At 49.8% G+C, this 25,816-nt stretch overlaps 1 protein-coding gene across 13 annotated transcripts in view; it reads right to left on the reverse strand.

Moving 5' to 3' along the window:
* Positions 1-25,816, reverse strand: part of LOC3290092 (transcriptional coactivator yorkie) — a 40,657-nt gene that overhangs the window by 5,561 nt on the left and 9,280 nt on the right. For 12 of the 13 annotated variants that reach the window (XM_061641310.1, XM_061641318.1, XM_061641315.1 and 9 more), the window contains exons 3-4: positions 5,544-5,698; positions 594-797 (exon numbers count right to left, since the gene is read on the reverse strand). In XM_061641310.1, coding sequence (XP_061497294.1) covers positions 594-797; positions 5,544-5,698 — 359 coding nt within the window. The remainder of the gene's footprint in view (positions 1-593; positions 798-5,543; positions 5,699-25,816) is intronic. The other variant, XM_061641321.1, reaches the window with a different exon arrangement.

Genomic DNA, 25,816 nt, shown 5'->3' on the forward strand with positions numbered 1-25,816 from the left:
TAAAGACAGGCTTAAGCTAATGATTCTAAAATGAGATGAAATGTAATGAATCAAGCTACTACTACGAGATCTAACAACACTCTACTTTAGACAGGTTGCTTAAGAACAGCAATAGAGATACAAAGAGAGATAGATAGAAAGATTCAGGTAGGTTAGTGGAAGTATTAGTATCTTTAAAGTTAGTTCGAACGTAAGGTTGGAATAGTTAATACAGCATACTAAACCAGCAAGATGTCATCTACTATCGCTATCTCACTCTCGCGCGCCTAATGCCAGCTGACTACCATGGCTAATCTACTAAGCTCGTTTAAGCGTGTCCCTGTTCGCTACCCTACCTATTCGCTACACACTACCTCCTGCCTACTCAAGCTTTTCTTTTGGCAAAGCGTAAAAACCTACACTACCGAGCAAAGTGTTTTGTCAAGAAGTTACAGATCTCAACAAGAATGAAGAGTAAGGTGCGGGAAGATTTCGTAGCCGCTTGTTTCGGAGGAAATAAATTGGGAAATGGCGTGAACTATGGCGGGCGAAGTTGTTCAAACAACAACAAAGGGAAGATACAAAACTTTAAAAAAAAAATAGCAAACACGTACACAACCGAGGATCCCGCCAGGTGGTCGACCGAGTCGCGTGATTGATATAGTACCGTTCGCCCTTCTCTGTGATGCCTTCCTCCCATCCTTCCGGCAGTGGGCCCAGATCGACATTGCTGCCGGTTAGCATCGCCGTCGGCGGGGCGGCATTTGACGGTTGTGCGAGATTGTCATTTGTCATTTGAATTGTATCTGGAAATACCACTGAAGAGAGAGAGATAAAGAGAGAGAGAGAGTGATAGAGAGAAGCAATAGAGAGGGATGAAGAAACGAGCGAGTAAAGTGAATGGGAATGGGTTGGAGTAACTGAGAGTGGCGATATTTGCCAACTTTCTTCCAGAGCAGTTTTTAGGACTTTCGAAAGGGTGTCTGTGATTGGATCGGAAGATCCATTTGATCACTTCTTGATCGTGTGAATGTTAATGGATGTTTTAGATAGGCACGCGCGCTTCAGACTATCGTTTGGTTCATCTCTAATTGTGATCTCTTTTTGTTACAACTCTCCAACAATGTTCAAATGATCTTTCTCTTGGGTATGGTGTGGGATATAGTTTTTATGATACTTGGATACTTGCAGCAACGGGGAAAGAGCACAATTTGTGTCCTCGTCTTTGATTGGTTATTTGGACTGCGTTCGACTTTCCTAAGCGAAGAACAATTTGGTATAGATCCGTTCTGTGAGCCAAAAGACCAGAACGATATTGAAAACCCCCAATAGATTTAAGGTCCTCCAAAGAGTTGGGATGTCCCTGGGATTTCGATGAATCAATCAATATGATGTGCAAACAAACGTCACAGTGAAATCCAATCACTCCAATCCAACACGGTCGACACCTTCCAAGAAGTACAACTAGCTTCACTAATTACCCCGTTACAAAGTGTGTAATCTACACCTCCTTTGGCGAACATCCGTCACCAGCAGCGTCCTCCAAAAACGCTTCAAACTACAAGTATAGACAAGAGGCCGTGCTATCGGCAACCTCCCATTCGTCTGTCCTCACCGTCCCCAACCGTGCTTCAGCGGGGGAGCACTAAAAAAGTGACAATGCTTATCTGCCGGGGCCGGGCGACCTGGGGTGATGACGTGGGGGCTTCGTCGTAAAGTAATGGCACCTGCGGTCTAGACGCGTCTAGACGCTACAAGCGTCTACCCTAACGCGGCGTAATAGCGAACGAGATTGCAGGGTTTGCTGTAGAGATAACGGAACATAAAGCTACCTCACCTGCCTGTTCGTTTCCCATTTTCATTTTCCCTTTCTCTTGATCAATCAATGTGGCCAATCGAGGTTTTTTTTTCTTTGCGCGCATGTGTTGCTGTTGCTTCGTATGTGATTATTGGATTCGCTTCATTCAATTCCACGGTTTGTTTTATGATACGTTCTTTCCACTTCCTCCCCAAACGATGGCCAAAGCACATCGAAGCAAAAACAGGAAAAAGGGCCGTATTAGAAGCCGGACGTACCCTTTCCGGATTGGTGTTTCACCCTGCAACTCCGTAACCCCGCAACATTGGAACCCCGGCGTCATTGCTGACACACTTCCGGCGAGTGAATGGATGTCTGGAAATGGGCGATGGCACTCTCTGTCTCTCTCCATTCCCTTTGATACGCGAGCCGGACGCCTTTATTTTGTTTGCTCTTTATGTTCACAATTTCTTATCACACCAATGCTGCTGCTGTGTGTAATCAGCAAATGGTCAATCGGTGCAAATCGGTGATACGAAAAGAGGATGACGCAGTGCACTGGCCCGACCGGTACAAGAGGGAAGAGGGTATATTTGAATACCGGTACGATTTCGAAGTGTATCAAATGTTCGCTCCCCTGTCGGGGGAGAGGTGGCAATGAATGAAATTCGCGTGGAGTGGCAAGTCCCCTTGCTAGGAGTAGCTGAGGGAATAGGGGAGACTCTAATGTATGAATGAATCAATGAATGAAACTCCACCAGCATGTAGGGGGGGGGGGGGGAGAAGTTGGTAGGCGAGAGTAACTGCGATTGCCGGGGGGACGGTAAAGTAAATAAACAATTGCTGGATGGTAAACAGATGTGCGAGAATGCTCTTCGGCAATACAGTGTGCTTGTGTGTGCGTGGTGCGCGCACTGAAACGATTTAGCTAACGTCGTTTTTTCTTCTTCGGATACTAGTTTATGGTCTATATCTATTCAGGAAGAAAAACAGAAATGACTATTTAAAGACCTTTCTAACAAATCGTTTAGCACACATTAATTGACTACAATCCAACTCGGTCGTCTGCCAGCTCTTACATCCGCTCGCACCGATCACATTTCCCTAAAACGGCCGTCCGGAACCTGCCACTAGAAGAGGCATCACCTTTCTTTTCCATTTCCACCTGTGTCAGCACCTCCCTACCCTCATTTCCGTGTCCCACGAGGTCCCAAATCAAACTCTCAGTAGCTGCTCAGAGCTCGCGTGAATGATGGTCGGCAATGATTCATTGGAAAGCAATCGCGTCTCGAATAACCCTTTTATGGGGGTAAGGGAAAAAGTGGTCTCTTCTCCGCTAACTTCCCGTAGCCCCATGGGACATCAAACTCCACATCAATGCTAACCCGTTTTGCCCTCTCTCTCTCTCTCTCTCTGGCGAGTGTGCAGGGCGTTTGGGGATCCGATCATCAGTGGCATCGTATTCGGTGTAGCTATGGTGTTGTTTGGTGAACGGCGACGACGACGACGACGAAAGTTTCATGAATGAAAGCGCACACGATTCAATTGCGCTCATTCATTGATAGTGACCGTTAGCATGGTAGGCTGTCTACTCTTGAGCCCTGGTGGCACTTGGGAGTGGTTGTCAATTGGGAACGCCATTGGGACGGATGATGTGTGTGTATATTTACATACATATATATTTGCTTGGTCCCAAATCCGATAGTTTTCAGCCCAACCCCATCCAGGTGATGTTAGCATGAGCCGATATTGTTAGACATGTTAGGGGAGGTGGGAAACATCCAGCAGCTTTATTCGTGTCATTCAATGCACTAGCAGAGCGTGCGCCGTGGTGCAGGCATTGTCGTGGTTGTCTATTTTTTGTTTGCCCAAGCATTGCTGGGTTGGCTTGCACCGGATGGAAGGAGTGGCCGGAGTTCGAAAGCCACTCTGCGTGTGCCACACTCCAATCCAATGGGTACCGCGGTAAGGCATACGGTTACATAAACGCGAAGGGATCGTCTGTTGAATCGATCGTTTGTTGTTTCAGACAATAAAGGGAAATCAGAATCTTGGGAGAGAAGTAATGCGTGAGGTTGTCTAGCTCTGCCGATGTGACTAAAACCCCCTGTGAGGATCAAAACATTCGACTGAAGAAGAGATACCACTGACCCACTTTCAAACAAAAATGACCATATTCTTCGCAACGGGAAAAGGGAACTCGAATCTGTGTCTCGACTCTCAGACGGGTCGTCGCAATCCCTTAATTACGATTGACCCCAACCGGAAGCCTTCGAATGATGCGTTTCGACGGACGGACGGCGACGAAGTGTATTTTACGACTTCAATAGATTTGCCTTCCGATAACCTATTGCCATCAGCCTGGTAAGCTAGAACTGATAGATACCATGTAAGGTCTGGCCTTTCGGGCTGCAAAATTCGACGCAACTACCTGCCGCACGTGACGCTTCTGTTGGTGTTGGTGGGCCCGATTTGTTTCTCCAATTTATTGACGTTCCTGGAGGGTCGTACGTGACTGTGCGTGCGTTTGCTCGGTAGGTGTACGGAGTATTTTTCTTCTTCTTCTTCTTCTTCTTCTTCTTCTTCTTCTTCTTCTTCTTCTTCTTCTTCTTCTTGCTCTCCCGTTGCTACATCACATCCTGTTCTGACCTCCAGTTCTTATCGTCTTGTAGACCGCACTTTTTTGTTGCCTTTTTTCAAGTTTTTTTTCCTTTCACACTACACCGGATAGTAAATGACGTTTTTACCAATTTGAGACCCCCGAGACAACGCCGAATCGACCGAAGGCTACCGAGCTTTGGGCGTACGCGTACAGTTGGTAGGGTGCACCAAAAAACAGACCAGTAAACAAGCAGCCCATTCGAAGCGACCTACTTCCGGTGGTAAATGATGAATGAATCGTTCGTTCGGAGTACTGGCCGTCGTCACCGGACCCGCCGTGATTAGGAGATAGTGAATGGGAATTGGAATAAAAAAAAGTAAAAAAAAAAACTACAAAAACTAGCACCTTATCTGTGCGTAAGTTTTTGGGTGGAGTAAATTTCGACGGAACACGTAGCGGGGAAACATAAGTAAACACACCAATAAAACCGTTTCGATACCGATAAGCGCTATTAAATACGCTACGTGGATATAGTAAGTTTTTGTCTCCATTTTTTTAGGCGGGTTGGAGAGAGATCTCGCCGGGGAAATGGGTGGGAAATTGGCCACAAAAACTCGTCACCTCTCTTCACCTGCCCTTTCCTAGGCCCGATGCTTTTTCAGCGGTTTTATCATCTTTCCTTTTCTCACGTTTGAGCTACTACTGTTTAAGTTTATAATAGTAAAGGTTAACGTATCTCACACGCCGGGCGGGAAGATACGCCGGGTTAGTTACAGGTGGTGGTGCAAACGGTTGTTGATCCTGCCCAATCGGATCGAGTTCGTTCTTTTGTTTTTTTTTTACATTGAGCTTGTGTTGTTGTGATGTGTCTTTTTTGGTTTGTTTGTATGTGCGTTAAAGTAAATAAAAAAGTATTGAGAGCCAGCGCGAAATGTGAAAGAAAAACACCCCCCTTTGTACACGTTTGCAAAGGGGAAGAGGCCCCCAACTCTGTCCAAGTTTCCTTAACTTGGGCCCAGCTGTGAATTTCCTGCGCAAGGAGGAAATCCTTGCCCTTGAACTTTTGCTTTCATGCTCTCGCCCCTCCCAAAAGCTCTCAAAATGCCCCCCTTCCCAAGGTGGAAAACCCCCCCCCACCCCACGGGGAAAAGCCCGGCCACTCACCATTGTTGGTCGGCGTCGGTGAGGAGATCGTGGGGCTGAGCAGTGTCTGGGAGCCGGTGTTGAACAGGGTTTCGACGCTGGACTGCTGCTGGAACAGGCTTTCCTGCATGGCGGTGATGCGCGGGTCCTCCCACGTGGTCGTCCGTGTGTTGTGACTGAGGAGGGAGAGAGAGAGAGAGAAAGAGAGAAGGTAAATCGTTAGCTAGGGAAAGTAGCAGGCACGCGCGAAGGCACTCAAAGAACCCATCGTTGGTTTCCCCTAGCAACCGACTGTTTGTAAACACTGTGGCCACGCGAATGGTGGTGGTCCTGCCCGAGGCACTGTGTGTGTGTGTGTGTGTGTGTGTGTGATGGTTGGGTTTTTCCCCCGAAACAAGACCACCCGGCGACCGACCCCCGCCGAAGGGTACAGGGCAGCAGGACGGCTCATACCGATTGGAATGTGGCCGGTTGCAAACACGGTGCCACGGTGGTTTGCACAGGTGCGCTTCGATGGTGTGCCAATCGATCGACGGAGGGAGGGAGAGTCGGTGACAGGCAAGCTCTTCAATGGAAACGTTTTGCGCGGACTGTCGCAAACCGCCGGGATGATTCATCTTGTGCGGGAAATTGTAACACAGAGCGGAGTGGAGTGGATAAAAAAAAACAATTGTAGTTGCAGCCGATGGTAGTTAAAGAAATGAAGCAATTCCAGGAACGAATGTAACGTGAGTCTTCCCTAACTCTCTCCTTGATCGTTCAAAACCACCATTCCGGAGCAGGAGATCCGGACCTCCCCGGGACAGTCAGTAACTATGTTTACTTGCGCAGCACAACAACAGCCGCAACGCTTGTGGCATACCATCCTGGACCTCGTCGTGGTGCGTGTGGGCGGCCAGATAAATCCATCACAGAGCAGCGCGGCAAAACACACGTCGAAAAACATGCGCACCCGCTTAAAGATGCTGGACGCTAAGCCCTCCCATGTTGATCTTCCGCGTGCGCACTGCGAAAGCACTGAACATACACACACACACACACACATACAAATTCATCATTGCTCTAAACGTCTTCATCGTCTAATGCTCATCGATGACGTCGTGCGATGCCAGGCTATTGGCACCGCCCCACCCATAGCGGCTGGCTGGTTAAACGTTCCTGGACCTGGTGTGGCGATGGCCATAGATCTCGGGACCGGCAGGAGATTAACCACTACAACCCTCGACGGGTCTGGCCAACCACGTTGGCGGTCGCTTGCGTCGCGTTGGAAAAAAACGGAAAACGCGGTGGAAAACGCGCGCGCATCGAATGGTGGTTTATTTTTAGCGTCATCGCCGAACAGCGCAGAAGGGCAAAAACAACCCCTTGCAGCCACTGCCATTTACCCTTACGAAAAACCCCATACATACACACACACACACCCAGCAAAGACGGTTTGTCCGACCGGACCTTGCGCGAAATCGGAATAGAAAGAAAGGAAGCAACGAACAAACAACAAAAAAATGAAGCAGAACGGCTGCCTAATGCTAGCCAACCCTGGCGCCCCAACATACCCTTGGCTGCTTAGATTTCTCCCTTCCCTGTCTGTAAAAAGCCGCTTGTGGCATGCGTGCATATGTGTGTGTGTGTGTGCTTTCTTCTCTGCCCAGCCCCAAACGCTCCCCAAACCGATCCGATCGGTTACTTTTACTTCGTCGTGTTTGGCTTGTCGTAGTGTTGTTTTTATGTTGTTTTTGTCCCCACTCCCCGCTCGTACTAGTCCTCCCTTTTCTAGATGAAGTGGAGCCACAGTTGTTGTGTTATTGCCGATCGTGTGTGATACATTTTCAGCTTCACTCCCGCCACCGCCACACGACCCAACACGGCAGCAATCGGAAGCGAAGCAATTGGGCCCCGGTGGTGCGGTTGTGCAAAGCTCTGATGCTTTCCAACTTCAGCTACATCGCCGCTCTCTTTCCCAGCTTCCCCCAGCTGTCTTCCATCGTCGGTGGTTTCCGCTAGCGTGTGTGTGTGTGTGTGTGTGTTGGATTTTTTTTCTTTTCGGCTGGTTAGAATCGAACTGTGCGAGACTGGGTGGGGCGATCGACACCACCTACCCGGGTGCTGGGGTATGGATTAGAGGGAAAGGGGTAGGGAGGGGCTGACAGCGGAGTGCGGAGAAGGGTAATGAAGGTAATTTGTTTATTTTCCCTGTTCATTTGTTATTATTTCAACAACGTCCTTCGGTAACGGGTTTAAAAACTTCCGCCCCTGGTAAGCTTACCGCGATGTATACAGCTCACTGTGATTATGTGTGTGTGTGTGTGTTTGTGTGTGTAAGAGGAAGGAGAAAGGGTGTGCAAAGAAGCTCGCGAACAAGATCGATCAACGCGCAGCATCACGCCTTTCTGGGGGCTGCTGTGCTGGGGGATGTAATTTATCAGATTTCGTTTCTTTGGCCGACCAATGCGGGCGATGTCACTACCGATGGCTCCTGGCACAGCACAGTAGCGCACAAACAAGGTGGTTCATTTATCAACCGACACAGATGGATGTGCAGCACCCCGCACACGTTACAGTTGGGCCACGTGCCACGGCGAACGTTTGTGCACATTACGTCATGAAAACAAAGCCGTACACTGCCGTACGCAGTGCTGATTCACGTCGCGTGCATCACCCGACTGTCATCCGGCATGCACGAGTCATCCGAGGTGCAACAATCTGTCGGTACCATCATTTCTCAGGTGAAGAGAGAAAGAGAGCCCGAGAAGGAAAGGCCCTTCCCGTATGCACTTATATGTAACGTCCTTCACCTATCAGCAGGACGTGCCGAATGCACGGTTCTGTTTCGCAGGGACCACAAGTAGCCTACTCTCACTGCAGTACCAGTGCTGTGGGATTGATCCGCGCCGTGCGAATCGTATCTGGTACGTGCCTCGATCCCGGTGGCGTCACGATGTTGTGGCGTACTTGTGATTGTGGCGCCCGACTGGAGGGACACCGAGGTACGAGATAAACGCCATCCATTGTTAGGGACGTGCCGATAAAGGGCGTGCAGGGCGAGCACACGATAAAGGGGCTTAAGTATGTGTGTGTGTGCGTACAAGAAGTCAATTCAAGTGGATATTCCCATTTCTGGCAGATAAGTGGTCATTTATGGTAGGTGTTACAAAAAACCAATCTTGAATATTAGAAAGGAAAGTTTGCATTCAGTTGGAAGCTATAGATATCTTCTGCCGATCAACTGTAAAGTGCTTTTAACACTTGCTTGATTGGTAAAGTGCTCAAAAAACAGCTTCCCAAGCTCTTTTGTGCATGCGACACGTACACAGATCTTGAGGTTTATGTGTTAAGTAGCGGAGATAAGAACTGCAAAAAGATTTTCCCAAAAGGTCGTACAGCTCCAGTAGATTATGTGTAAGTAGATTGAGATTCTGAAAAAATATGACTTTCTGAACATCTCATATAGTGGTGTGCTCTCTGGTGGCGCACCAACGTCTCCGATCCGACTCCGCTTATTGTTAGTCCGAATTCGACTCCGGCATAATCGGAACCACCAGCTTCACCTGAAGTTGGAGGCGCCTGGAGTCAGACCCGTCCCGCGGCCGGACACCGACTCCAAACGACTCCGGCCGACTACGGTCGACTCTGGAAGACTCTGGACGACTTCGATTACGGACGAGTCCAGCCGACTACAGAAGACTCCGGGCGACTTCAGGCGATTCCGGACGGCTACAGTCGACTCCAAACGGCTCCGCATAATGCTAGAGCCCTACCGGTGTCCGACATTTTCGGATTAGGATTGGAGCCAACTCCGGATTTTTGCCAACATTATCCAAGACTGATCTCAAACTGACTTCAGGCATTTATTTTGTGGCATATTCCTGGTAGCTACGTTTATTCGATAAAAAAAAGAAGATATCTCAAGATCTCAATAATAAAGCAAATTGTGTGTTTGGTTTGTTTGTAGTAAGTAACTCTTTGGTAATCATCCCTTATGAATCTAGTAAAGTGAATAAAAAAGTCAGCTTATAACAACTAAAGCGTATAGGACATCAGTTCAGCAACCGCTAGACATATCGCAAGCTATCGCGTTTCCTCCAATAAATGTATTTCCTGTCGTCTAAAACCACGAAAGCTGCAACCTAGTAACAAGTGCAGACAGTAGGAGATGCGTTACTATATCTCACTCCTACTTAACGTCCCAATCAATTGCCATTAGCGAAACCCATTAGACACGAAAAGCAATCACGCTACACTGCAATGTTGTAGCCTCAAGATCGCGAAAGGATCGCTGCCTTTGATTGGCTGTGTTTTAGATTTATTAGTCACGCTTTATTGTTTTCGCTGTAGCTTTAATGTTCATCTCATCGCGATCCCCACGATCGCACCCAGAAATTGAGTGCTGCGGTAGGGAGGAAGGCCAACAACAACAACATCAGTTTGGGATCGGTTGGGGCGATCATATATATATATTATTTGCACGGGTCTGTAGCGCGTCCCAGCACGTGCGTGAGCGTTGTTAGATGTTGCAGCTCGGTGCGGATCGATCTTGCACACGGTCCGAATTTAATCGAAAAGTCAGCGAACCGTCGGATATAGCTTTACGGAAGCATGGGAAGATAAAAAGGCCTCACACGCACGCACAGGCGTTTCCTGTAGCCGATCGGTGGACGATAACGATCCTCCAGTTTACGGTGAGCTGAGGCTGAGGATTTCGGAAGAACTCGATGAAAAAGCATATTATAAATCAATTAACAACTCTCCGAATACGAACACGATCGATCATAGCAAAACCGCGCATTTGATCGGACCGGGTCGGAAAACAAGACAAACAAAGAAACATTAAAACGCACTTAGTGCAGCGGCATGTAAGTAATTGGCGTGTCGGAATCGTACATATCTCTCTCTCTCTCTCTCTCTCTCTCTCCCGTTTTGCACCCCGGGTCAGGTATCGGTTGGATTAAGTAAAGTTTGTAGTAAATTAGATTTGATTAGCGATTAACGTATCCCGTTTGACACTGTGAATAGGAGAAATTTTTGCAATGTTACTATGTATGATCATTACATCCAGCGCCTTAATGATGCACGCCCGGCCTCTTTCAATTAATAATTAGATCGATCAAGTGTATCGTTTGCTTTGTTTGCTGTTTTTTCGATGCTGTGCGTATGTTTGTTTGGTTTTTAATTGGATTATGATTGCCTTTTTCCGCTTCGCCGTGTTCGATGCGGATGGTAGACACCCACAAGACAAGGCACCGCGCGCATTTCCGACGCTTCACGCCATCGATGATGGATGCATTTTCTACTTTTCCAACATCCAACGAATCAAACTTTTTTTTAGTTGTATTTGTGTGTGTGTATGCATCGACGAAAATGTAATAAACCAAGCGAGAGAGGGAGAAAGAAGGAGAAAAAAACGTGTAGCTTTCGCTAGGCAGCATATGCATAAGCAGGGGCTGTTATTTTCTTCTCCAGTGCCTCCCATGCTTCAAATTTCGAAGTGATGCTTAACGAGGCCTACTTGTCATAATGATCAATAATGGGGTGGGGGAAGGGTACGATCGAGTATCATGTTTCACGATCGTGTGTCGGTAGGTATCAATTTTAACGAGCAAACGCGTCGTGTTCGAAAAAGGCACGAATTTTGTACATCACAATTAATAAAATTGAATACAAAAAACAAACCAACCCTGAGTTGAGAGCAACCCCCCCCCCCCCCCACACTTAACCCCTTCTCTTCGTTGCACGAATAGCGACCGATCGCGTGTACGAAAACGTCACGGCAACCAAGAATAGAATGGCGTAGGCGCCACCAAAGCCTGCCTGCCTGACTGATGGGCGTTAAAATTAAATTACAACACACCAAAAAGATGAGATGATGATGGGGCCCCGAAAAGTCACCAAAACATCGTCGCGAACAAGAATATTGATACGGTTGATGCAATTGTTCTTAATATTCCTTCTTTCTCTCTCTCGCTCTCGCTCTCCTTCTCATCTGCTGCTTTGGCAGTTGTTTTTGAAATTGACTTTTTTCACGCTTCGTGTAAGATTAATTGTAAACGAAATGCAACGAAAACAAATTACACAAAAACCCCTGCGAGCGAAAGAAAAACAAGAGCAAAAAAAAAGAAAGATGATGCTGATGATCGGGATCTTTTGCCCCGTGCGGCCAAAAACTTGGGCAGCGAAGCTGTTTACGTGTACCGTCGTCCGTCGCACAACATGGCGGCGGCGCAAGCAAAACCGCGTAAACCGGTGCTCTCACACACACACACACACACACACACACACACACACACACACACACACACACACACACACACACACACACACACACACACACACACACACTGGCCGCTGTTTTCTAGTGCCTTGATTCAGTTTTAGATTTTCCTCAACGAAACTCCAAAAATAGCACCACGCCAATCGCCCGAACGCGGCACACACAGGCGGCGGCCGCCAAGAGACGCCGGAAAGCGGCAACCAACAAAAAAAAAAACAAAAAAGACAGAAAAAGGTAAAGGTGCTGCTGTGCGACCAGAGCAGAGTTGAGGCGGAGGAGAAGCAGGGAGGCCAGCAACAGACCGCAAAAACGTATGTACTAAAAACAAAGCTATAACGACGGCTTTTTGTTGGGAAGGGGAGTACTGCCGTATAGGAACGTGCCTGCCTATGGATGCTATGGAAACTCCAAACCATTTTCTGGACCCCAAAGTCTGTGTGTGAGGAACTTTTTAGCATCAACTCCCGGCTGCTGCTGTGTTGCTGTGGTGCAGTTTTTGGCTCACTGTCACTAGCGCGTACATTCCTGGCGGCTAAGCGCGCTCGAGCCACCTGGACGCGAAGGTAGTGCTTAAGTCCGGTGCGGGTCACGCGACCCACATAAAGCAGCCACGCACTCCCACCGTGGTGCACCGCACCCGGGGAGCTGGTGGTGGTGGGTGTTGTGCCAAGAGACTGTTCCCATAGCTTGCGCGTGTAGAATATACACACAGCTGCGGTAGCTACAAAATATAACCCTTTTCAGCGTGAAAACCCACTGATTATACTCTGTGTGTGTGCGTCTTCACACAAACACACACACATGCTCACTTGTGGAGGCTGCACACCGATCCCCCGCACACGTAAAGCCAACGGCAGGCCGGCGGCAAGCGTGGCGCGTTTATGATTATTTACCTATTAATAAACGAGAAGTGGTTTTCCAGCTCATACACGCACAGCGTGATGTGCGGAGGTGCGCACCCCGTGTGCTATTGCAAAACACAGCACACAGCCAGGGCAGCCGCTGTTGTGCTGACGCTGAACATGAATCAGAATTACTGGGTAGGACATTGCCCGGGACGCAGCCGGTCCCACTGTGCACTGTGCGTCCCGGCGTTCTGCGTTTGTCTGCTGTCCGTTGTCCGGCTGGTATGTTAGAGCGGCCCTTTCCGTACCCCTCCCCTCCCCGCTTAGCCGGAGCGTGTTGTTCCCCAGTGTCTTTGATGGAGGAGGGGAAAAAAAAGAGAGAGAACGAATGAGAGGCAGTCGCAGTCCTCTGTTGTTGCGCAAAATGTTTGACTAACGTAACGGCTACAGCGCAACAGGAGGGAAACTGCAGCAGCAGCAGCCGACGGATATCGTATTGGCGGATTATGGGACGCCCGAGCGAAGTATTGGCAGCCAACTATTGGGCAGGCAAGAGAAAGAGGGAGGGTTTAAACAAAAAAAAAGCAGCGAAAAACCGCGCTAGATGCGTGGGCCCTGCCGCACGTTTGCGCACTGCTCAGCGCCACGCGGGCGCAATGATCATTGTTGCAAAACTAATAAAACGTCAGCGCGACAGCAATCGGAGACTTGCTCTCGCGTACCCCGTCAACCTCCATTGCATCCCCTTCCACAGCGTGGGGTAGTGTTTGGGTAGGTGGGGGGTTGGAACGAGGCACTAAAGCAGCATACGCGATACGGCAGGCAGAATTGTCTAACCAACATCGGAGCCGCACAGCTGCAGCGGCTCTCCCAGCGAGCTCCCAACAGTTCCTTCGCACCCGCCCCCCCCCCCCTCCCTCCACCATACCCTGACCCGAGTGTCCTTAGAGTGTCTAGGAGGAACAGAGGCGAAGGTTTCGAACGGCGTGTGCTGCCAGTGGATGCCATCGCTATCGCACGATCTGCCTTCTCGATCGGCAGTACACCTCTGGACGGAATTGTTACGAAACCGTTCGTCGCTGGTTGGCTGCTGCTGCTGCTGCACTGCAAAACACAACTGCACCAGTAACCAGTGGTGACACCGCAGGCTGCATCACTTCTGCTGCTGCACTAATCTTATGCAGCAATGCAGCGGGCATTCTTTATTGCTCCATCCGCTGGCCTCCATTGAGGGCTGTATTAATTGTGGAAGGTTTCTTCTGTGTGTGTTTTTTTTGCGTGTGTGTCGTTCCATCCCGAGGGCCTCGTGTGATCTAATGCCTGACCAGCAGGGTAGGCGGGAATGGAATCATAACTATGGCCGCAGCCCTTCCCCAATTGAATCTCATTGATTAATAAAACAAAGGCAGGCGCGGTGCTTCAGAGAGAGAGAGAGAGTCCTTTCAAGCCACAGAACAACGACGACGGCAGTGGAGGGCAGCAAACATTTATGAATGAATAAAACAGCAAACACTGCTAGGACATGCGCAACCGTCCTCGAGAACAATGAGGTTACACGACGCATCCGCAGGCACCTTCTCGTTCACCTGATGTGCGGTGTCACCGTTCACAGCTTGGGTTTTTCTCGTCAAGAGCTCGAGCGGCTTGACGTGGGCTGTGTCTTTGTGGGCCCCTCTCCACGCTAACCCATACCCATGTCTCCTGGTGGTCGATTCCCACTGCCGACATGCTTTTAAATGGTTGTCTCACACAACCCGGCAGAAGAAGCAATTCGGACCCGAGCACAGAAGCGATCCTTCCTGGAGGAGAGCCCGTCTGGAATGAATTGCGCCTCGTCCGTAATCCGTTTGAAAGGATCATTCTTCTTACCGCCAGTACCAGAGCGACAGGAAGAGAGAGAGAGAGAGAGAGAGAGAATGAGATGGACAAAGGACGTCCTGCAGGGACCATTGATCCCGGTCGGAAGATAAATGCCCTTGCGTCTGTGTGTGTATGTGTGTGGCGGTTGTCTCTGTTTCGATTTCGATTTCAATTAGGTTTCCAGGAAAAGATTGAGCAGCAGAAAGGGAACCCGAAAATCCCATACTCCGTGGTTTTGGGGGATTTTATTGCCCGTCTTTCGTTTCGTCTGCAGTTTCGTTCGCACGGCGTGAAATCGTCGGCACTTGCCCTTGGCAAACAGGGGGAAAATAGGTTTCGAAACAAAAAAACAACGTTTAAGGAGTTAGAGGAGTTCGTCGGTCCTTTGTGTGCGTGTCCTTCGAAGCGCCCCTCTCGGGATGCCGTGCCGTGGGAATACTCCCCGGCACTAGCTCCCATCGGAAATGGAACAGGTAGAAGAGTGCACTATTTAGAGCAAGGGCCACCAGCGGGAACACAAGTGCACAGAGTGTGCCTCGAGTAAAGGATTACCCGAGGCATAACGTGGCTGTGTGTGATTTACCTAACGAGAAGAGTGTCGCCAACGCCGTACGGACGCCTTTACTGCGCGATTCCGGTTCTGTCTGGTCTGGTCTCTATCGTTTTGCGCAAATCATAAACTTCATTAGGCGGGCCCCGTGACGGTAGCAGTGGCGGTACGGACTTGGACTCCTCGCTCAAGACCTGCCCTGACGCGTCTGGCGGCTTGCTTGTGCGTGCGTGCCCGCTGGGACGCTGAGACGTTGCTTTTCGGGATCATTAAGCAGTCTTCTGTGTCTATAATTGGAATGTCCATGATCTCTACACTCTGGCTCCCTGCACACAAGGCCCGACAGAAACGCACGCACGCACACACGCACACAAGTCCCTCCACTGGGTGAATCAGGGCGCGGATGACTTATGCGCACGCGTTCGGGGTGCGTTCTCGTGCGCGCTTGGGCGGCGCCTGAAGTGGTTTGTTTTCGTGCGAAAAAGAACACAGTGCCTCCTGGCCTTTCGCCACTACTACGAAGTTCTCCAATGTCCACTTGAGGCAGCGGCTCTAAAGGACGGAGGATCTACGGTGCAAGATTCGAAGGAGGATCATCGGTAGCCCGCACAAAAAACGGCGTCCGGCTGCGCGATTGCGATTAGACGTGACCGTCTGCGTACTTGGAGTAGTGTCGAAGTCGAGCACAAAAAGCAATCCGTTTGAAGCGCAAAACACACACACACACACACACACACACACACACACACACACACACAGCACTGTCCCTTTGGTTGGCGTTCGTTTTGATTGTGGCGTTTCGGAGCAGGAAAGCCCGTGCGCCCAGTGCGGGAATGGTTAAAAATAATTCAAACACCCAAATAGCGCGCGCGCCGGCTTAACGGCGACCGCAAAAAAAACGACGACGCGTCTTCCTTCCCCCCCCCCCTCCCCCTGAAACGTCGACGTCCGTGGAAACGGAGTGCGTGGAAAACGGCAAATGGAACGACCAAATAGCGACCAAAAGCGGGAGGATGTTGTGCACTTGCTGGTTTGTGTTTGTGTGTTTGTGCGCGCGGTGATCATTGGGAGCGGGACTGATCTCGTCTTTGCCGCCGCCGCCGCCGGTTCGACCACTCCGAAGGCCATCTTACCAGATGAGTTGAGTGGAGGTCGAGGGGGATGAAACGACGGGGAAAAATGACGAGATGACGGGCGCCCGGACGTCATCAGTGACGATCGTCGCTGACCCCGCGATCGAGCGCGCACGCGATCATCCACGGCGCGCGTTTTGTTTTTGCTCTTTCTTTACCACATTTTTTTTGTGTATATCGACGGACCGAGTGTGGTGGTGTGGGGAGGGTTGATGTGTGGAACATATGATCATGCTTAATCGCGACCCACTCCACCCCTCGCAACTCCCATGCCCAATTTGAATTGTGGAAACAGGAATGGAGAGTATTAATTGAATATTGCGTTGGAGCAGTGCCGCTCCACAATACACTTCTGCCCGGCCAACCGATCACCGAACCGTGTGAGCCTTTTTCTTCGAACTGTTCAACTGTCCACCACCCCCCCCCCCCACATTTATGTCACCTATATGTTGCTGCTTGAAAATGTTGGAAGGCGCCAGCCAGCGCCAAGCGGCGTGACAAATGGTAAATAAAAATAAAAGCGCGCTGCGCCGGCCCCAAACCGGTAGCAAAAGCGACGTTTTCGGTTTGTTGGACGTTTGCCATGCGCCGCGCACACGTTGACCGTCCTCCCCATCCATCCCCTCCTTTTCATCACCCCCCAAAAACCCATTACAAACAAACGAAACCCGCAGCGGGTACTGGCCGCGCGCCCTTGCGCCGAGCAAAACAAAGCCGCTCGTACGTCGTAGGTGACAACAATATCGCGCCACACGAAACCCACACACACACACACACACACACACACGGCCGCGTGGAAACCCCCAATGTTCCGAAAAATCGACACGCCAGTCTGCCAGTGAGGGCCGGCGAGACGGCCCGAACACGATGGGCCATTTGCCAGATCGAAAACGGTCGACACACCTTCGCGCCGACGCCAACCAGCCGCGGCAGCAAGGGACGGTCGGGCAAAACAAAGCGCAAAGTGTGTGTGTGTGTGTGTGTGTGAGAGGGGGCCAACTTTACCGCACTTAGCAGACGCGCACAGCAACCACTCGGTTACTGCGCGGCGTTGCGCTAAGCTGGGACACGCACACGCGGTCGTTTTCTCGCCAGACGCGCGCACCAGCCAGTGCGCCCGCGGGACGCAGACGGGGTTGACTAATGACCTACCAGAACCAGAACCGCAAGTGGCGCACCGGTCGCACAAGTGTGTGTGTGCGAGCAACGCCTCTTCGCCTCCCGAGGTCCCGAGACTCGCAGGTAATAAGGGGCGTCGGACGGCGGATTTCGGGAGATGTTGGTCGGTCGGTCGGTCGGTCGGTGTCAGAAATAGAAATCTCTAACTTTTTCCGAAAAAGAAAAACAACACTACTACACACGCACGCTCAAACAGTCAGACTCAAACGTTGTGTCGTCGTCGTTTGACTTCCTCGGAAATACGTATTCTGTTTGAAGAGGTTTGGTTTGATTAAACGTTGAAGACGGGGGTCGGAAGAGTTGTTCGGTGATCAGGAAGCATCCTGATGCCTTTCCCGTACCCGTGCCAGGATGCTCGCACAGGTCGCATACGTCCACCGCAATCCCCTTGTGGCCCCCTTGTGGTCGGTGCTCCGGATGGGAGGCAGGCGCGGTCTGCCAAACCACTTATCAATCCTTGAAATAGCGGTCATTTTTCAACCGCAAGCTTGTCGGAACACTGTCGGACACAGTCTGTGGGCACACACACACACACGTACACAAGGAAAGGGAAGATTATGAGCGGAGCGGGAAGGTGATGCGGAGGTGTCTCTATCCGCACGGTTGTCGATAAATCTTCCGGGGGCCACGCTGAAGCGCTAACGTTTGACATAATATCAGGAGCGTGTGCGAGAAGGAGGAGAAATGCCTCTCGCCCTGTCCCATCAACCGACGACCGATCGAGAGTTTATTTCTTAAATCCCCCCCCCTCCCCTTCCCCCCTACCACCGGTCGGCAATATGTCCCTGCAGAACGTCGGCGTTGGCCGTGCTTTGATTGAGATGGCCGATCATATTTCAAGTGGCACCGGATTCCGCTGCCAAACAACGTTAAACAACACTGCTGATGGTGGTGCAGCCGCTACTGCTCGTTCAGGATCGCTTTTTCTACTCCCCCCCCATGCTTAGACGCCAGAGTAAGACGCAAGTTAAAGAAAGGGAGTAAAAAAAAGAAGAAGAAATAGAAGCGCCAATCAAATAAAATTCAGAAAAGAACCATCGCGTTTCCTGCGCGGGTTTTTGAGAGGGGGTGATGATGCCTGCGACACAAGCTGTGACCGGGCAGAAAAAAAGAAGAAAAAAAAAAAACAGCCGATAAAACACGCGCACGCGGGGATCAGCGTTGTCAGTGGTGGTACGTGGCTACTCCTGCACTGACCGGATGAAAGTTAAATTTAATTGGAATTGCTGTTGAAACGCGCCGTGAAAGCTACCATAAATCTGACAACATCTACCGCGCGCATCGAATGTGCGGACGCGGGCTGCGAACGTAGCATGGGGTACCTTGCCACCCAGCCCCACAGTCCGTACGCGTCCGGTCCGGAAAGCCATTTTCATGTGCCAGGTCCGTCTCTTCCTGGTTGGTGCGGGCGTTGGTTCGTTGCGTTCTAGAGTGTTGCTCTCGCGTTTCGAGTTGGGAAAAGGGGAGGTGAAAAGATGTAAGATTTACACCGAACATGTGTTATTAGAGGGAATCAATACGTTGGCTAGGTATCAGCGCAAAGTTGGTGTAGGATATTTGTAGGACCCAGCATCGCTCAAAGTTTTGCTGCCTAACTCCCACCCAGCATCCAGGGGTTGAAATAGAACAAAAACCCGAACCGAAAGCATTTCCGTCCGTCTTAGACTTCCGGTCTAGCTATCAGGAGTGGAGTGGAGGAGTCCCACAGAAACACATCTGCTGGACGCGGTGTGGCGAAGATCATACAGCAACAGCTCCAACAACTCCCACATTGGTCAGAATGGGAACGGAAGGCGCGACCGACCAAAAGAGACTACCGCACCGCATGTTGGAGGACACATTTGGATCGGCTAATGGAGAAATAGGTTAAAACTTGTTCGTGTATGTGCGTGTGTGTGTGTAGGAGTTAGAGGTAGGGGTGGACCTTAAATTTAGAGAGTCTAAATCGATGCTCTTTGCCGCCCGTTCAACGCACAGACGCGGTCCGCTCCAAACTCAACCGAGACTACACCATCGGTCGCCAGAGAACAGAGACGTTAATCACGCACCATGGAGCGTGCGTGTGTGTGTGTGTGTGCTTAACATAAAGAACTAGTGCGGCTGTTCGGCTTTGCTACCGGACGACTCAGATCAGACACTGTGGTCTGTGGTTTGTGATTTATTTTCACCATGGGTGCCACCATGCCGGCGCGGCCTCTTCATCGCTCGCTGCCGATGATTCACCGATTCGCGGGGCGCACGAGGTGGCGGTGTAGCACTGTTTGCGTCAGCGTGTGGCCGGTCCGCTGTATCCGTTGCGTTCGATCGATGCCAAATTTTGACGATCGCCAACCTCAACCCCAACCCCCTTCCCGCTTGCTTGTCAGTTAGACTGACTGCGTAGGTTGTCTGCGCTCGCTCAAACAGTTTCACTAACCGTGGTCAGTATCTAACGGGCCTACCCCTTTTGCCGTGATCTCCTTCCTTTGCCCTCTCTGGGAGGGTATTTTTCCACACACACACACACATAGACACACTCAGTGCGCGAGTGCGCAATTGCCTAAAATGTGTGTAGTTTGGCCCACAAACCGTGCAGCACTCAGGTTTTACTTGAGCCGCCGTAACAGCGCGAAGAGTCTTCCCACGAAAGGTGAACAGTGGACGGTGGACGTGAAAGGATAAGCGAACCCGACGCTAACAAGCGTGACACACGGCCTCCTCGCGCGCTAGTCACGTATTGGATGCCCTTTTTTCTTCTTGTTTTTTTTTTTATGTGTGTGTTTTGCTAGCCACAGTTAGACTTCTTCGTGCGAGTTCGCCAAAAGGTTTCCGTTTAATTTTGGGCCATACGGTTGTTGTTGGGTTGTCGCTGACTCATCTTGAATGGCGGGTAGAGCCGGTTGCCGAAACGGCTACAAAGAGCGTGATCAGCAACCATCGCAGCATCCGGTGGCCGCCTTTTGACGTCACTTGAAGTTGGAGAAGTTAATCCATCCGCGTACATCTGCCCATAACAACCAGATGTGTTCATCTTGACGTGACAGCTTTCGGTGCGAGAGATAAGCGCGAGATGTTGTTCCATTGTGAGCAGGGTTAGCGCTGCTTTTAGGTATTTCTCTAGCGTTGGAGACAAAGATTGTTTTCAAATTGGCATTGGAGACCATAACACAGTTGATAAATGTTTCACTGATTCAGGCTCTCAAACTTTATACTTAAAGCCTCCCATGCAACGCGTTCTTAAGATTATTCTAGAACCTATTCACGAGTATATGAATCGAAAATAGGGTCAACTTCTTGGAACAACGCTTTTGGCTATTCTACATCTCCCAATCAACAGCTCAGCCACTTAATCAGCCACTAGAAACACCCATTAAGGTGAAGGTGGCGGACACATGAACACACCGAAAGGTACACAACACGAAGCACCGAAACCGACAATGCAACCGAAAAACTCAGCTTGCAACACCGACATTGATCGCGACAAAACAACAACAGCAACAAAAAAGACCACTCGACACGGGCTGGCGGCATCCGCGCCCCGTTTGCGCTGCCCTCGTCCGGCCACCAGACGGGTGTGCGCGCGCGCGCCCGCACGCGATCACGTGTGAGCCGCCGAGACGCAGCGCAGTTTTCGCTACCCAGCACAAACGCTTTGTGAAGCTGCACACTGCTATTTGCACTGTCAATATATTTATATAAATATTTTCACTTGTTTATTTTCTTTTGTTTGTGTTCGTGTTGTGTTCTCTTGCTTTCCGCGAAGTAGCAGCAGAAGCAGCAGCATAGATAAACGCACTAAAAGCATTTTCCGTTTTGGGGCTGCCGTGTGCGTGAACACAAAAAAGGGCGTTAGAAGAACAAACGCGGGTTGCGCAAAGATACGCTATAGACGTTTTATGCATTTGATGCGTGCCCCGACGCGTTCTGACGGGCAAGTGGGTAGCACCGAGGGAGACGGAAGGGCTCCGTTCGATCTACACACACACACACACACACACAAAAACGTTAACATCGTAGCAGCGCTGAAGTTATCCAGACAGAGCGCGTACGATCATCGTCATCATGATCATGTGCTGCATGATCGTTTGCATCGTTTTCGCACATCGTTTTCGCCGACGGTTGGCCGCGGTTCATCGTGTCGTCAATAAAAGAATGCCAATCAGTGCGCGGAAAGCCCAACCCATGCACAAGAAGAATGGATGGGTAGGGTGAGAATTGGAGATGGCCGGTGTAGGCTTTCGATGCACTGCAAACGCAGCAACACAGCAGGAAAAACAATACCCATACCTCTCAGCGAAGGTTACTCGATCTGCTATTTGTGTGTGCGTGTGTGTGTTGGTGAGAAATTATGGTCGCCTTTTCCGTCAACCGCTTTTGAATGGTGAGGAATTTTGTCGGTTAGAATGCGTCGTCTCGGGTTCTTCTTCCTGTTTCCTGCCATTCCCGGAGGTGGAGCCGCGTTGCGCCGCCATGCTTGCGAGAGACGCGGCGTGCGATGTGATTGCGATGCTCGTTTGATTGGCCATCGAATGCAAATGGCGATCGGGGCGGGCGTGCACCGGCTTCGGCTAATTGTCGTCACCAGCCAGACGCGACGCGACGAGATAACGAGAAACACAACAAAACGTGATGTGTCTGCGTCTTCGGCTGTGGCGGCCGGGGGGGAAGAGGAATCTAACGGATATCGGTGTACGGAGAGTGTATGGTGAATTTCAATTTGCCGCATCGTTGTTCACAACACATCGTTCGCCGTTTTCTACCAACTAAAGAATGCAAAACAGCATAAACTCTAGACAGAGAGAGAGAGAGAGAGTGTGTGAGGTAGTGAGCACGAGGAGAAGACCTGAACGGAACTGCAGGGACTTAAATTTTAAATTAATTTTATATTTAAGCCAACAAATCTACCGTCACCTCGGTCTTCCCTCTATCTCTTGCACACACACACACACACACGCACACAAACGCCCGAAAATAGCACTCGGTTTAAGGTTTTATTTTGTGCTTCATGGGATTCTTAAACGCGATTTTATTTTCCGCTCCCTTCTCCCTTATTTTTTTTTTTTTTGCTCGCTGGGACAAAATCGTCCGGTGGAGCCGCCGTTTTCCACCCCAACACACTCCAACCACACCATTGCAAACGAGGGGAGGGCCGGGGTGTGTGATGAATTGCAAGCCGTTATGCGCCGACGACGATGGGACGATCCGCGTCCGTCACTCGCGTGTGGTTGTGTGTGTGCGCAGCGTTCTTCTTTAATTTATATACGCATTAGCCCACAGGTCTGGGCTCGCTTTTTGGACTTTTGGATTTGGCCGATGTTTTGGGCAAAGGAAAGTTGTCCGTAAAGAAGGGGGGAAATAAACAAAATGCTAGTTGGTAGTTGGCAGTAGAGATGAGGATCACCATAGAGAAATTGGTTTAGAAGAGCGAACGGGAACGCTTCTTTGTGTTTCATAGTCTGCAAATGTGATCTTCTGTCAAGACCATCAAGGACATATAATTTTGAACTTGTAATATAAGCAGTTAGAACATGTGTTTGCTGCCTAAAAAGGCTGCTTTTGTGTGCTTTAAAACATATGCTAGGCGTGTACAACAGTGATGGGAATAACCACCCAGAAGCGTGTTTTATCTGTTCGTTACATCTGTTCAAATCACGACTCAAATCATCATCTTTAGCTAAAGTCTTTTGCTATTTGAATTTTAAGCTATCGAACGAGTCATCATCTGATTCACTGAATACTCTGTATGCACATCCCTAGGTGTAGCGTAGAGTAGTTTGTTTTGCGCGAAACTGTGCGCGATGGCGGACGGGGGGACATCCATAAAATGATCGTCACCATATTTCCGTGTTCTATCCAACCTCGCATGACGTAGAAGCCTGATATGCCTCTGTCGCAATAGCGTTTGGATAGTTGCTGGACGCGGCGTAGATCACCCAACGAAGGGAGTTGAACGAGCGGGGTGGCGGAGAGGTGAAAGTATATTTTTAGCCCCATGTCAACACCGCCATTGCCCGCGACAGGTGATCGTGAAATACAAACCCGTACTGCCGGTGTAAGTCGCTGGCAAGTCTCGTGGGCGGAAGTGAGAAAGCACACAGCACCGACCAAAAACATCACCGTTCGAACGGTGTTTCCCTTTCCGAAAGATAAACGGGAGGGGGGGGGGAGGGAAACTAATCAAAAACCGGTACAGCATTATGGAACTTGCTTGCCATAAAAATCCCAACAACCAAATGAACGACCATCACCGAACGAAAAAAGACACATTTCTCATCCGCTCCCGAGCGCGCGCGCGCGCGCAAATGTGCAGCAGTGAAATTCGATTCGGTTGTTTTGAATGCGGACGAAAGTGCGGTTTAGTGCTAAAACGTTACCTAACCGATTCCGATATCATTAAAAAAAAACCCCACTCGGTGCCACAAACAACAGCGGTTCATATTTCGGTCGCATTTTTCGCCGTTTCGGTCGCCCTCGATCGCCCTCGGTGCGGTTTAATTAGTGTCGCTAGAACGATCAACACCGATTAACTACCCAGTGCCCAGTGTCGACTATCAGTTTACACGCTCTCTGTGTGTGTGTGTGCGGGGTGGGTCCGCCATAAATTCATTGCAATTTTCCTGTGCAACACCACCACCCCTCGGCAGCATTGTCCTTTTCGGCAAACACATTTTCCGCGCAAAACCTTTATGCTGATGCGGTTACACCGCGGGCCCGGGGCCATTGCACACCGACAAACGCACCGAGCGGGTGTATCATGTAACGCGTGGTGCTCGCCGTTGATCGTGATTTTATGAATTCTTAAAACAACGCTCCAAATCATACCTTTGAGGTGTGTGTGTGTGTGTGTGCGTGTGTGTGGTTCAAAAAATGTATATATGCCGGCACATTGGCGCGATCGTCCGTTTGGTGTGTCACGGCGAATTGGCAAACCTCAGTAAGAGGGCGATTCAAATTTGTTTGCTGTTTTTTACTTCCTTTTCCCTCGCGTGGCTACGGGGGGGGGGGGGGGGGAACTGAGAACGATTTTGTTTTTCTTGCCTATCATGAAAATAGACCCGCAGCGAAAATTCTAGGAAAAGGATCCAAACGACTGATGGAAATATTTCAAAGGCGCCTACCTGCCGGAGCTTGTTTGTCCTCCGATTGGTACTTCTTCGTTTTCACACTCAGAAAAGTAAAAAATAAAATGTAGCCAAACGAGTGCTAATAAACCATCGTGCCGGAAAACAACGCATTTGAAGAGTTTCGGGGAAAAAACAATCTCTGGGTGAGTAGTGGAAAACAACACTTACTCACACCCATGTGAACAGGCAATAAAATGGTCGCTCATTTTCCTCCCCGCCGCATGCCAATTCCGGTGGAAGCAGGGGAAACCCGAGCGACAAGATAATATTTTCGCGAATAATAATAAAAAAACGCCAACACACAAAAAGTAGGTTCCGCTCAACAGCGTGGCACCAAAGTGGTGTCCAAATTGTCCAAATTCCTGGCATACTTCAACCCTGGGGAGAATGGAGCGGAATGCAAAACATGCTTAAGCTTGTTTCCTTTATTATCCTTTTTGGCTGAACTGGGCACCCAACTTTTCTCATTTGCAGCTATTTTGACTCGGATGACGATCCATCCGTCACGTCACTAGTCTTGTTATTGCGTATGATGGATTTATAAACCCTCCCTTCTCCCTCTCTCGCATCCCCAGAGATCTTCGATCCGTTTTCCAAGAAGCAAGCTGTCACACTACCCCACAGCCCACTAACACACTACAGCCAAGCGCACCAAGCCGTAAAATGGATTGAATCGGAACGAATTTATGGAATAATTGTACCGAAAAAAAATGGTTGGAAGTGACGTCTTTACGCGCGGTCCGTTCTAGGCAAACACTAATTTACGATCGGCACGCTGTGTGCCGTGGGAATTGAAGCAGGCCGAATGTGATTAACGCGCCGTCCGGCCCCACGGTAAACAATCGTTATGACTCACGGTAGAGTGCTCCCGAAACCCGAAAAGACAAACCGAAAAAGCAAACACCTTACAATAGGCGTTTAAGACAGATGGTTGCATTTGTCGATCGAGCTCGATCGCAATTAGCCTGAGATCCCGAGGAAGGTTCAGGTTTTTGGAAATTGAATAACAAAAAACAAACCTTCACATAATTCACCTCCAAATCTGGATGACGCACTTGCGTGTGTGTGTGTGTGTCAGGTGGTGTTCCACCACCCTAACAAACGATCAATCGATCAATGAGATAAGGCTAACACACCCCGCATGTACACTAGCCGATTCCAAGACCTAGCTGACGCCCAAGACAGTAAAGAGCTCAAAATGAAGCATCAAACCATCGGCTTGAATGGTCTTGCACACAAAACGGCACAAAAAAAGGTCTTTGGACTGGCAAGTACTCTGGCTGAAACGATTGCGATTTGTGGCAGCAGAAGAGTTGTGGAAGCTTCTTCGCAGGCTCCTTCTTTGCCGCCTGCTCCATG

Source organism: Anopheles gambiae, chromosome 2 (genome assembly GCF_943734735.2).
Source record: "Anopheles gambiae chromosome 2, idAnoGambNW_F1_1, whole genome shotgun sequence".
Lineage (NCBI taxonomy): Eukaryota > Metazoa > Arthropoda > Insecta > Diptera > Culicidae > Anopheles > Anopheles gambiae.